The sequence below is a fragment of the Heterocephalus glaber genome, unplaced genomic scaffold (assembly GCF_053883595.1).
Source record: "Heterocephalus glaber isolate CG9 unplaced genomic scaffold, H.glaber_assembly_v1.0 deba00001613, whole genome shotgun sequence".
NCBI lineage: Eukaryota > Metazoa > Chordata > Mammalia > Rodentia > Bathyergidae > Heterocephalus > Heterocephalus glaber.
This window is the reverse complement of record NW_028258384.1, coordinates 10,657,645-10,672,365: the sequence shown is the minus strand read 5'-3', so window position 1 is coordinate 10,672,365 and position 14,721 is coordinate 10,657,645. Positions and strand designations below refer to the sequence as shown.

General features: G+C 31.6%; 1 protein-coding gene across 11 annotated transcripts in view; it reads left to right on the top strand.

Annotated features, from left to right (window-relative positions):
* The window catches only part of Rps6ka6 (ribosomal protein S6 kinase A6), a 238,506-nt gene that overhangs the window by 85,542 nt on the left and 138,243 nt on the right, over positions 1–14,721 (top strand). For all 11 annotated transcript variants that reach the window (XR_015445581.1, XM_087196632.1, XM_087196622.1 and 8 more), the window contains 2 exons: positions 9,603–9,709; positions 10,002–10,039. Coding sequence is in view for 10 of the 11 variants with exons in the window: in XM_087196632.1 (XP_087052758.1) it covers positions 9,603–9,709; positions 10,002–10,039 (145 nt within the window). In the remaining variant the exon portion in view is untranslated. The remainder of the gene's footprint in view (positions 1–9,602; positions 9,710–10,001; positions 10,040–14,721) is intronic.

The window sequence follows — 14,721 nt, the reverse complement described above, 5'->3', positions numbered from 1 at the left end:
TATATACCTATGAATCCATAACCTAAATAAAAATAATCAGCATATCCATTATTTCCAACACTTTTCTTATGTGCCCTTGTAATGCTTTCTTCCCACTGTGATTCTACTGAATATGCTTTCTGTCACTATTTGGTTTGCATTCAATAGGAGTTTGTGTAAATGGAAACATACACAGTGGTGACTCCATTCATGAACACTTTTGTTTGCAAACAATTTGGTTTGCAAACAGAAGTGTTTGGCAAAATTTCATTTTTGTTTGCAAATTCTGCATCAGGTAAGAAACACAACTATGGCCATCTTTCCCACTCTTAACACAAATGTGGCCATCTTTTCCAAAATCATAGAACAGATGAAGTTTGTGAACTGAGGTACCACTGTGTATTCTTTTTTGTCCAGCTTAAGTCTGCATGATTATTTTGATCCATCCATGTTGTTGTATGTATCAATAGTTCATTAATTTTTATTGCTAAATAATATTACCATTTTGTGGATACACCATGATTTGTTTATCTTTTCATCTGTTGATAAATGTTTGTGTTGTTGCAGTTTTGGGATATTACCAATAAAGCTGCTGTGAACATTCATATACAAGTGATTGTATAGACATATGTTTTCATTTGTCATGAGTAAATATTAGGAATATAATGACTGGGTCATATAATAGGTGTATGTTTTAACTTTTAATGACACTGCCAAACTGTTTTCCAAAGTGGTTATCTAATTTTTACATTCCCAACAGCAGCATATAAGAGTTTCATTTGCTTCAATTAGTATGGTCAGTCTTTAAATTTTGGCTGATAAGCGTGAGCTAGTATCTCATTTCAGTTCTGAATTTCATCACAGTAATGACTAATGACATTGAGCATCTTTTCCTGCATTTATTTGCTATCTATTTATCTTCTTTGATAAAGTGTCTGTTGAAACCTTTTGACCGTTTTTAATTGAATTGTTTGTTTCTTATAGAGTTTTGAGAATTCCTCAAATATTTTGGATGTAAGTCTTTGATCATATATGTTGTTTGCAAATATTTTATTCTGGTTTATGGTTTGTCTTTTCAATCTCTTCATGGTATCTTTTGAGAAGTAGAAGTTCTTAATTTTGATGAAGTTAGATTATGTCTGTTTCCATTTATTAATTATATTTTTAATGTTCTATTTAAGGAACATTTGCCTGATCCCAGGTAAAGATTTTCTCCTACATATTCTAGAGTTTTAATAGTTTAGGTTTTACATTTAGATTTCTTATCCATTTTGAGTTAAGGTTGTAGGTATGTGTTGAAGTCTTTTCTTTTCATAGAGATACCCAGTTTTTCTAGCATCATAATTGGATATAAGGATATTCTTTCTTCATTGACTTACCTTGCATTTATTTTGAAAATCAATTGATCATATATATGAAGGTCTGTTTCTGGATACTCTATCCTGTTCATTGATCCATTTGTCTACCTATATCATGTTACCACATTGTCTTGATTACTGTACTTTTAAAATAAATTTTGATTGCAGATATTGCAATTTTTGAGCCTTCTTTTCTTTTTAAAAATTGTTTTGGTTTTCCTAGGCCATTTGTATTTCATTCTCAATTTAAAATGGACTTTTCACTTTCTAAAGAAACCCTGGTGAGATTTGGATTGTGATTGCATTGAATCCGTAGGCCATTTTCAGATGATTGACACTTTAAAAATACAAAGTCTTTCAATCCATAAATATGGGTTTCCTCTCCATTTATTTGCACTTACTCATTTTTTCTCAGAAATGACTTTTTAGCATATAAATCACAATCTTTTGTCAAATTAATCTCTAAGTGGTTCCTGTTTTTAAATTCTATTAAGTAGTAAGTAGAATTGATTTCTTAATTTCAGTTTCAAATTGGATGAAACAAAAATGGATTTTTCTTATATTGAGCTTCTTTTCCATAATCTAACTAAACTAACTTACTATTTCTAGCAGCTTTTCTGTAGATTTTAAAGGCTTTTATATTTGTTATCTATTTCATAAAGTGTTTATTTTTCTTTTCCAGTATAAACATCATTTATTTCTTTTATTTGTCTTTATCACACTGGTTTGAATACTCTAGCACAGTGTTGAATAGAATTGATGGAAGCAGTTGCCTTGTTCCCAATCTTAGGTGGAAGCATAATTTCACCAAAACTTATGAAGTTAAATATAATATTTTAAAATGTTTTTTCTTAGGTTAAGTTTCCGTCTCTTACTACTTTAAGAATTTTTTCTTAAAATGGGTGTTCAATTTTTTAAAATGTGTTTTCTGCATTTATTGAGATATCTTTTTTCTTCTTTAGTCTTGCATTTATTGAAAAATCCCACTTAGTCATGAACCTTTTTGAATATTTTTGGATGATATTTGCTAAATGTTTGGTAAGAATTTTTGTATCTGTTTCTATGAGGGATATTTGACTATAAATTTCTTGTATTATTTTTGTCTTTCTGTTATGAGAGTAATTCTGGCTTTATAAGATGAATAGGGTTTTTACCTCTTCAACTTTCTGAAAGAGTTTAACAATATTGTCTTTAAATGATTGGAACAATTCACCAGTAGAGCCATCTGAGACTGGAGGTTTCTCTATGATTAAGTATTTAACTACAAATTCAATTTATATTATAGACTTAGGGCTATTCTTTCTTTTTGAGTGAAATTTCGTATTTTATATCTTTTAAGGAATTTATCCATTTCATCAAAGTTACCAAATTTATAGGCCTTAAAGTTGTTCATAACATTCCCTATAAATTACTAGTGATGTACTGTTTTCAGTTCTGATGGTGGTAATTTATATCTTTTTTTTTTGTCCTGCTTAGCCTTGCTAGAGGTTTATCAGTTTTATTTTTTCTTCTTCTAAGAACCAGGTTTGGTTTCATTAAATTTTCTCTATTGTATTTCTGTTCTCCATTTTATTATTTTCTGCTTTAATCTTTATTATTGCATATTCTGTCTTTCACTAGCTTTTCTTTGTATAATTTTTAAGATGGAAGTTTAGGTTATGGATTTGAACCATTTTTTTTCTAATGGAAGTTGTATTACAGATTCCCTTCTAATCACTCCTGTAGTGTCACCAAGTTTTGTTACATGGCCTTTTTTCATGTTAGCTCACCATACTTTCCAATTTCCTTTCTTTGAGTCTTTGGGTATTTTCAAGTATGTTATTTAATTTACAGATATTTGGGCATTTTCTGGATAGCTTTCTAATACTCATTTTTAATTTAATACCATTGTAGGCATAAAGCATACTTTCTGTGACTTGAATTGCCTTGAATTTACTTGTGCTTGCTTTATGCATCAGAATAAGGTATATCTTGGTAAATATTGCATGTGCATTTGAGAAGAATATATATTCTGCTTTTGTTGGGTGATGGAAATTTCTATAAATGTTAATAAAATCATGTTTGTTGGGCCAGGGATTTAGCTCAGTGGTTTCACTGCCTGCTGCGGAAGTGCAAGGACCCGAGTTCGATCTCCGGTACAAAAAAAAAAAATCATGTTTGTTAATATCAGTATTAAATTGACCATATACTTACTCATTTTCTGCCTAATTTTTCTTTTATAAATTAAAATGTTTTTAGTGATACACAGTACTTGTACACACGTTTAGATTTTTGAGACAGGTGGACAGCTTTGAATATGATTATGTGCGTATTTCTTGAATTCCTATCACTTTTTGCTTCATGCATTTCAATCTTCTGTTAATTAGTACATAAATCTTTATTATTCTTTCTTGATAAATTGACCCTTTTATTTGTAGGATCCCCTTTTCACTTTGAAGTCTACTTTGATATTAATATGGTCAATCCAGCTTTTTAAAAACTTAGTATTAGCTTTATATATCTTCTCACATTTTTTAATTTTAACCTATTTTTGTCTTTACATTTTAATGTGTGATACTTAAGGAAACCTAATTGCTTTTATTTGTAAAATAAACTTTATTGGAACACAGCCACGCTTATTGTTCAAATATTGTCAATGATAGATGACTTCTTTTATGCTTCTGTGACAGCATATTGCATGATCATTTTCATTTGATGGTAGATATTGTGAATTTAATTTCTTGCATGCTACTTTTTATTTCCCTGTAAATAATGTTTAGTTTTGTTCTAGAAAGCAGTCATTTTCTTGGAAACACTGTGGTCATTTTGAATCTTGTTTTTTTTTTTCTTTTGTTTTGTTTTTTGAATTGTTGAGTATTGAACTTGGGGCCTTATACATGCTATCCCAATACTCTGGTACTAAGCTACACTCCCAGCCCTGCAGTTTGCTTTTGAACTTTGTCATGTGGTTCTCAGACAGTATTTAGTATAGGTTTACTTTTTCCCTGGTATTAAAGTATGGCCCTTCTTAATACTCTAACCAATATCCTTCAAAATATGAGATTTTTAAACTCTCACTGATGAGAACTGAGCTGTCCTGGTCCTTTGTGAGTTTAGTGAATTCTTTTAATCCTTTAGAGTTGTTCTTGTTGGCTCAAATAGTGTCTTCTGATGCATGATTGGGAGTTTTTTTATTGTACAGCAGACATAGTGAAATTTATCTTATTAGGTAATGGAGATTTTTCTATTTCTGTGTATCTTATGGAGCTTTATTCTGGGTCATGGAACTAGTTTGATCCTTTTGGGTCTTTACAGTTTTCAGACTGGACCAGAACAGAGTTTACTAAAGTTTGATTTTGCTCTACTACTGAAACAAAACCTTTCTAATAACTCTATTTGATGATCTGTGTATGAGCTTTTCTGCTATGGCTACAGATAAAAGAAACTATTCTTGGCCCACCATGAGTTCCTTTGATTGGTTCCTCTAATCCTTGTTTTGTTTTTTCTTTTTTCTTTTCCTGATTCCAGATAGTGTCCTTATATATGCTGAGCATTTTTCTGCTGAAAACTTGAGATCATCTATAATTCTCCGGCTTTCTCTCTGAAATTTTCTCTTCTTCATACTTATATCCTGTGAATTCTGTCCTTCTCTGAGACTCTTGACTCTGATTCATCAGCTCAAAAATTATTCCATGCTCCACCTGGCTTAGCCCTCTTTGTACTACAACTTGGAAACTCTTTTATGATAGTAAGCTAGGGCAGTTGTAGGGCATACTTTGTTTTTCCTTCATCTTTCAGTATTCACTGTCTTTTGTTGCCAGATGTCCAATGTCTTAAAAAATATCATTCATATATTTTGTCCTGCCTGTGTTTTAGATGTTTTAGTCAGGAGAATAACTCCTGTCCTTGTCTACTTCATTTTGTCTTGAAATGGAACATTTTAATTGAATGATTGTAGTTCAACCTCTCACTTCCAGAATTCACAATGTTGAGTGTGGGAGAGCTATCACTGATTCCTAGAACTTGTGAACAAGGAACAATGTGTTTCTGGGATGCTAGCCAGTGCTTAAGTGGCTAAGGTCTCTGGCTTATATCTGTCTACCTCCAGTGCAGTACATGCCAAGCATGAGCATGGAGTGTTTTCTTGGTATACTGTTCATTGTAGAACAGAATTCAGTATGTGATAGTGTTTGTCTAGACCCCCTTCTAAGGAGGGTATTTAAGAAACTTGTTAATAGCTAGTCTCAAAGCATAGAGACACAAAAATATGACAAGGCTCCAACATTCATGATTTCTTGTGTTAGACTATAGAAGTGTCACGAATGTTTTTGAAAAAATTTTACTTGTAGTCATTTCTAACTTTCTTTTAAACTCTTCAGACCTCCATTCTCGATGTGGGACTATCTAAACCCATACTAGCACAGAGATGCAGTCAGTAAGTTTTGATTCCTAAGTCTGGAATATTAGGTAAGAGCAAGCATTTTAAATGCATTTCCCAAAGACAATAAATTATTCATTGAACAGGCTTTAAAAATTGATTCAATGTTTACTTCTATAGGCAGCTTATTATAAGTAGTTATTTGTTGGTTATACTTCACTTGTGTATATTAAAAAGTTGTTAAATAACTAAAAATGAAGACTTATTCTTTATGCCTTAGAATTAAAAAATATAGTTTTTGTATGTGTTAAGAAAATTTTATCATGTTTGTTATTTATATAGTAAAGGAAAAGTTACCAGCCCAAATTTCATTCTCCCAAAGTGCACAGTTACACACATAAATATACAAAACTCTTAGCTATGCTCTACTTTGCTAATATCAAGAAAGTATGGTGCAGTGAATGAATGATTATTATAAAGCTATCAATTCCTTTAAAGTTAATTATTGACATCTCAAAATTCCAAACAATGCCACCATAGAAATCTTTATTTGTTTGAAATTGACAGAATTATTTTACAGTTTATCTGTAAAAGCAAGCAAATGAAAAGAACTAAGAAGTTTGGATAAGTCTAGAGAATATTGTTTCTTTGACCTGCTTCTTGTTTTAAAACAAGCTTTGAATCTAGAATCTAGAATCTCATCTACTTGGATATCTGAGGCAGGAGAATGGTATAGACCCAAGATTTCCAGGCCATCCTGGGCGACATAGTGAGACATAATTAGAGAAAGGTGGGGGGAGAAAACATAATTTTATAAAGCTTCTATAAGCAAGACATCATAATATTAATACAAGATTAGAAATGTACTGTATAGTCCAATAATATCCTTTGTATATGACATATTATTGTGGATAAAGGAAGAATTATCAATTAGTGGCAAAGAGATTGATTGTTCAGTAAATAGTATTTGAGAAATTGGTTAGATATTTCAACAATTATTTGAAAATACCATCTCTGCCACATACAAAAATAAATTTACTTATATTAAAGAACTAAGTCTGGAAAATAATTACTATATCCTAAAAGAAGGTGCACTTAAATATTTACTTGATCATGAATTGAGAAGGTATTATTAACCATTAAAGTAGTGAGGGAAAAACATACATAAGTTTGACTACATAAAAGTAAGAACTATCAGGGGCTGGGAATTTAGCCCAGCAGCACCGCACCTGCCTAGCAAGCGCAAGGTTCTGAGTTTGATCCCTGGTTAGCCCCCCCCGCCCCCCCGCCAAATAAGAACTATTGAATATAAAAAACCAGCATGAAGTTGGAAAATATTTGCGGCTAATATGATGGAGCAATGACATTTTAAATATTTAAGAAGCTTGTAGCAATTGATCAAACAGTAAGTTAATGAAAAATAGGCAAAAACATTACTGTTAACTCTTGAAAAATAGGACAACTAAATGTGAAAAAATTAAAGCATAAAAAGTTAAACTTGATGCCAGTTGTAGATCAAAATTGAAAAGATTTTTAAAGGCTATATTTGGAATTGTCATAGAGGTGGCAAGACAGATGACTTCACAAACTGCTGATGGGAGTGGAAGCTATTGTAACCTTTTTGGAAAATAATTTTTGTGTATTGTAGGAATTTGGACAATTTTTCTTCTTGACCCAGTATTTCCTGTTTTATTTCTTAGGAATTCATTTTGGGAAAATAATAATAAATATTAATAAAGATACATACATATTGCAGAGTCATTTAAAATAGTGAAAATTGGAAATAACCTAATTGTCCAAAAGGTAACATTAGGTAAATCATGGTAAATTGGTATGGTTAATATTGTATTGCTATTGAAAAGTCTATAAATAAGTTTGAGAGATATATGAGAATGTTTATGATATAATAATACATGAATAATAAAGAAGACCAGTGTGTTAACATACATATTCACACCTACATATGCAAGAAAATATTAAGAGTGCTTCTTTTTAATACTGCAATTTTGGATAATTTTCATTTTGGAGAGGAATTCATGAGTGGAACAGTTCACCAAATAGGAAAACATTATTGGTAGTGAATCTAAAACTTAGGAAGAAAACTTGTGGTACAGTATGTGATAGAAGTGGCTTCTGGGGAAAAGGTCCCTTGTAGGATCGAGAATCCCTAAGTTCAAATTCAGAGCTTCATTCTTACTAGCTATGTTATTGTGGGAAAGTTAAGCACTGTGAGGCTCTTTCTCCATACAAAAGATGTTGAATATATTTACCTCATAGGAAAATTGTAATAGCATAATGAATGTGCAATAATTGGAACATAATTAATTGCACCTGGTACATAATTACTTCTTAGTAATTTTCTTATTTGTATCCATTATGAGGTTTTTGACCAAGGCAATTTCTTGACAGGATAATAGGTTGATATGAATTATGACATAGGCGGTGCAATGTTTCTTCCTTTAAAGTTGGAAAATATTTTTTATTTAGGGTTTTCTCTTAAGTTAGGTTTCCATGAACATTTTAATTATCTTTGTCCAGAAGTTAAATAAATAGCAAGTATTTTATTCTTAATAAAAGCACAAGTGTAGTGATATTTTTGTCATTATTGTATTGAAATTAATGCTTGCGAAATTTAGATAATGAAAAATATTTGTTTTGGTATTGATCATTTTAAAGAGTAGATGGGATATCAAAAATTATCTTTAGCTGCTGGTTCTCTGCAATTTTACTAGTAGCCAGAATCTGTACTGTGAAATGCAGTAACTTTAATTCTAAATGGGCAAGCTGGTTGTGAGACTTTATTGTACTTTGTTCAAGTTTGAGCTTTCCTAATAATTCAGATATTTTTGATGAAAATTATCCATAACCAGACATTTTTTTATCCATCCCAAGCCATTGATAAACTCTAAAAATTACAGCTAATGGTTAAGTAGTTCCCAATTTTGTGTGTAAATTAATTCATTTGTAAAAGAAAGTAGATGTAAGGCTGTAACAATAATACTTTATGGTTGCTTAGCATTTTACAGTTTGCAAGACTTTCCTTTTTCAATATAAATTATTCTCAAAATAACCTTGTTAGGTAGATTTAACAGATACTCTCATTTTACAGATTTAGAGAACAAGTCCCAGAAGTCAAAATGATGTCTATTGTTATATACTAAATCTGATTTCAATTATAGTACTCTTTTCACTTTGTCATAGCAACTCTATTATCAGACACAGAAAAATGGAGAGACAGGGGCAGCAGTGCATACCTGCAATCCCAGCTACTTGAGAGGCTGAGGCAGGAGGATGACAAGTTTGAGGCAGCCTAGGCAACTTAATGAGACTCTGTCTCAAAATGAAAAATAAGAAGGGCTGTCTGTGTAGTATACTGTAAGGCCCTGGGTTCAATTTGTAGTACTGCCCAAAAAAAGGACGAGGAGGAAGAGGAGGAAAACAATGCCATTAAACTCAAACTTTATTATTAATGGAAAACATTGTAGAAATAATGGAATGACTAGTGTTAAAACAACTATCCTATGTACTTCAGATTTTCAGAGGACATTACTTTGTTAAATAAAGCAGAGTGCTAAAATTAATATGGGTGTTATGATGCCGTATCATTAAAAAGATTAATTCTCTCTGCAGTACATTTAAGAAGATATACAAACATATGTTTCAAAAACTTTTACATGAAATGATAATATTGAAGAGAAAATTCTTAAAGTTACTTTCATCTACAGTATATAGAAATCTCTGCCATTCCCAGTGATTATGCCAATCAAATCAAAATTAACTACACTTATTTTCCTATTATTTTCCCAGTTTTGTATTACTGCTTTTAAAAGAAATACATCTTAAAAATAATCGGTACTGAAAGAAAGATTAAATATTTATTTAAAGATTAAATTATTATTTTATTCTAGGTTCTGTTTACAGAAGAAGATGTGAAATTTTACCTTGCAGAACTGGCCCTTGCTTTGGATCATCTGCATCAACTAGGAATTGTATATAGAGACCTGAAGCCAGAAAAGTAAAGCTCTATTTTCCTTATTTAATCCTGTTGTCTATATTTGCAGAACTAGAATTACATTTTAGCGTATTGGGTTAAGTTTTTTAAAGATTATCGGATACTGTAAATTGAATTTATAATTAACTAAAACTTATTTTTAAAATGCAATCTTCATAATACACACTTTGATTTTAAGTTTATCATTTAAAATTTTCTAATATAGCAAATAGTCATCTTTTTAAATTTATGAAGACTTATGTAAATATTTTATATAAACTTTTCCATCTTGCTGAACGTGAATTTTGATTTACAGCATTTTGCTTGATGAAATAGGACATATCAAGTTAACAGGTATGCAAATTTTTTTATGCATTCTTAGACCTATTGCTTGACATCTTCACTATTTTAATATAAAGTACATTTATCTAAACCTATTTTCGTTTTTCTTTCGTGATTTGATTCGCATTTTGATTTTTAATGAACTTAAGTTAATTTAAAGGTGAAATAGTTTTTATTGTATTCTAATTAAAATATTTCAAAGTTATGTATTTAAGAGACACTATTCTATTCAAAATGCTATTTGGTTTTCTAGGTTAAAAACAAATAATTTTGATTGCAGTCTAGACTATAGGAGTTAGCATAAATAATCTTCACATTTGAAATATAGTGACACCTTCCCTTCCCCTTCCCTGACTCTTGGCAAACACTTATGTGTTATTTGTCTCTATATTTTTGTTATTTTGAGTGTTATATAAAATACTGTTGTAGAACCATACAGTAGTCACTCCTAAGCATTTATCGTAGAGAAATATAAACTTATTTCACACAAAAACCTATCCATGAATCTTCATAATAGCTTTATTTTTAATGCCCCAAGATTGGAAATGACACAAATGTCCTTCAAAGTGTGAATGGATAAACAGATACCACCACAGAATGGAATACTACTCAGCAATGTAAAGGAAAGAACTGCTCATGCTCACAACAATTTGGATGAATCTCAAGGCCACTTATGTTAAGTGGGCCAATCTTAAAAGGTTATATGTGTTTTCAGTATATAGTTAATTATATATTATCAGGAAACAGAATACTAGAACAAAATAAAATGAAGATGTGATCTTTAAAGAGAATTTTGAACTGGTACCTTTTAAAGGTAAGTTTCTCTCAAATTCTGAGTACAGTGGATAAACATGAAAATAGAATATCAAGCTTTAATATTAAGAACTGAAGTAAATAGGTCAAAATTAAAGTTTTGAGTCTTATTTGTAGGTTGATTCTGTTTTTGTATAGGCTGTTTATGCATAACTGAAACAATGTAGGTTTGCAAGAGATTGAAAGCAGGAAAAATGATAAAGGAAAGGAGAACAAATAATTTGTGGTTTTTTTATAATATATAAATTTGTATTTCACAATAAAATAACTTTTAATTGAGAAGCTAATTAGAATTTAAGTATTCCTTTCATTTTCATCAATAAATTATATCTGTTTTGTCAGAGGTGAGAAAAGGAAATGGAAAAAAGTATAGAAAAACCCTACCTTTACCTCTATACACATTAAGGTCAATTGTGGGAATAATGATGCCAAGTTGTTTTATATTTAGCCTTTTAATTTGAATTCTGCATATAAATTTTAGAGATTTAAACTGAGGAATGAAGAGTAGTTAGGGTTAATGTTAATTTATAAGCAAGAGACATAAGGAAGGTATGTAATAGGAAGAAAATGTGATGTATATGTTTTAATCATCCAATCTACTTACTTTGCAATGATATCAATGTTTCTTTTGATGAAAATGTACAGTAATAAGTATTAGATAATTTATAGTCTCACAGTATTCCAATGAGTTTTGTTAAAGTATGACCCTTCCTGTAAGTACTTAAAGCTTTTTTTTCTTTTTGATTGTTTCTGTTATTTTTTATAATTTTTATTTTATTGAAAAACAAAATTTCATAACAATATAATAAGAGAACAATAGCTAGTACACTATGTATCATTATCTTCAAAGTAGTTACTCAGAGTACAAGACAGAAAAAAAAGATTGTCTCATACCAATAAAACAGATGATAGCAGAAGACTTTTTTTTCAATGAACTGAGAAATAGTAGTATAAATGAAACAAATTACCATATATATTATAATATTTTTGAAACAACGGAATAGATAATTCAGGAAATTTTTTTAACTTCTCCCAACTTCCTCTTTATTTACCTTCTATTTTGCTATTTATCTGTGTATATATATTTTTTTCTTGAGTTGCTCATATAATAGGAGCCATGTAGTATTTAAACTTGTTTATCTGACTTATTTCACTTAACATTATGTTCTCAAGTTGCACTCATGTACCTACAAATGCCTCAGGTTTATCTTTCTTTATGACAAAGTACTTTTTCACTGTTCATAAATACGTTTTCCTTATCCATTCATCTTATTATGAAAAATAGAATTCCACTGTGTATAAATATCACGTTGTCCTTATCCATTCATCTTATTATGAACATATATGCTTTATCCAGGATCTAGCTATTATAAATTGTGCTGCTATAAACATGAGTATGCATGTATCCCTATAGTGTGTTGATTATACCTCTTTCGCCATAATATTAAGAGTGGGATAGATAGATCAAATGGAATTTTTATTTTTAGTTTTTTGAGGAATCTCCACACTGATTTCCATAGTGGTTGAACTAGTTTACATTCCCATGAACAATGTAATAAAATTTCTTTTTCCCCACATCCTTGTCAGGATTTGTTATTATTAGATTTTTTAATGATAGCTATTCTTTGAGGGGTAAGATAGTATGTCAGTGTAGTTTTAATTTGCATTTTTGTGATGGCCAATACCATGCTCTGGCCAATATTTCAAGTATTATGTTGAATAGAAGAGGTGATATTGAAATCCTTGTCTTGTTCCTGATTTTAGAGGGAGTAATTTTAGGTTTTCTTTATTTAGTATGATGCTGGCAATTGGTTTGTCATATATAGCTTTTATCATATTCAGGTTTGCTCCTTCTATACCTGTTTTCTTCAGGGTTGTTGATTTTTTTTATCATGAATGAGTGTTGGATTTTGTTGCAAGCTTATTCTGGATCTACTGATATGATTATATGGTTTTTGACCTTGTTTCTGTTTATGTGACGTATTACATTTATTGACTTACATATGTTAAACCATCCTTGTATCTCTGGGATGAAAGGTACTTGATCATGATATATGATATTTTGATAATGCACTGCATTCTATTTGCTAATATCTTGTTGAGAATTTTTACATCTGAGTTCATTAAGAAGATTGGCCTATAGTTCTCTTTTTCAGTTGGGTCTTTATCTGGTTTTGTGATCAGGGTGCTATTGGCTTCTATAAATGAGTTTGGGATTTCTTTGAAGTGCTTGAGAAGTATTGGGGATATAAAATCCTTAATTTTTTTGTAGAATTCTGTTTTGCTTTTGTAATCCAGGTTTACATTTGCTGTTCTGGGTTTTTCCTGGTTCCATATAAACTTTAAGATTGTTTTTCTCTACATCTATGAGAAATGACATTGATATTTGGGGGGGTGGTTGTATTAAATCAATCAGTCTGTCTGTCTGTCATCTATCTAATTGGTTCTGCCTATCTAGGAATAGGGGATATCTTTTCCTTTCTAATGTCCTCCCCAGTTTTCTTTTTCAGAGTGATTTAATTTTTATTGTAAATGTCTTTCACTGCCTTTCTTAGGATAATACCCATATATTTAATTTTTTCTTGATGCTATTATGAGTGGTACTGCTTACCTAATATTTTTCTCATTGAGTTCATTATTAGTGTATAGGAATGCTATTTATTTCTGTGTGTGTGTGTGTTTGTATTCTGCTACACAGATGAATTTGGTTATTGGAATATTTTTGTGGTGTTTTTTGGGGTCTTGTAAATAAAGGAATATTTTATCTGCAAATAATGATATTTTTAATTCATCCCTTCCTTTATATATCTATTTTGTTTCTTTCTCTTACCTATTTGCTCTGGCTAGTATTTTGAGGACAGTATTGAACAGGAGTGGTGACAATTGACATCCTTGTCTCATTCCTAATTTTAGAAGGAAGACTTTCAGTTTTTCCCAATTTAATATGATGTTGATCCCGCCGCTCCCGGCCCAGAGGAAGGAGCTTCTGAGCTGCTGTCCCACTGCTCCTGGTCCAGAGGAAGGGGCTTCCTGGCCACCATCCCTCCCGCTGCTCCCAGCACAGAGGAAAAGGCTTTTGGGATGCCTTCTGTCCCACTGCTCTTGGCCCAGAGGAAGGGGCTTCCAGGCCACCATCCCTCCCGCTGCTTCCAGCCCAGAGGAAAGGGCTTTTGGGCCACCTTCTGTCTCACCGCTCCTGGCCCAGAGGAAGGGGCTTCCAGGCCACCATCCCTACTGCCGCTCCCAGCCCCTGTCCCACCTCTCCCAGCTCAGAGGAGGTGATCCGCGAGGTCGACAACAACACATCTCGCCCTCCAGTCCAAATGAGAAAACACATAAATAAGTCTCAAAACCAGACTTCCAGATCACCTACAGCAACCCCAAAGGGAAATGAGATGGAACACTCTGATACTCAACCACCTGGACACACTGAACTGGCAAAAAAAGGGCATCTGGAAAAAATGAAATCAGAAATAATTTCTCACCTAACAGGAGAAATTGTGCCCTTAGTGCAAGGCATGATGAATAAATCTAGAGAGCAGCTGAGGAACATGATGTAATCCCAACATAGGAAACAAATGGAATCCATAAAACAGATGCAAATAGATTTCCAGGAGATGAAAAACTCCATTGAAAGTCTACACAGCAGAATGAGCCAATGTGAGGACAGAATTTCAGATACAGAAGATAAGATTGCAATTAATGACCAGGAAAAGAAAAATTGCTTCAAAATTATAAGGGAACACAAGAAATCAATCCAGCAGCTGCTAGACAATGCAAAGAAGAATAACATAAGACTGATTGGAGTCAATGAAGAAACAGGAGACAGTGCAGATGATATAAAAAAACTCTTCACAGAAGTAATGGCAGAAAACTACCCA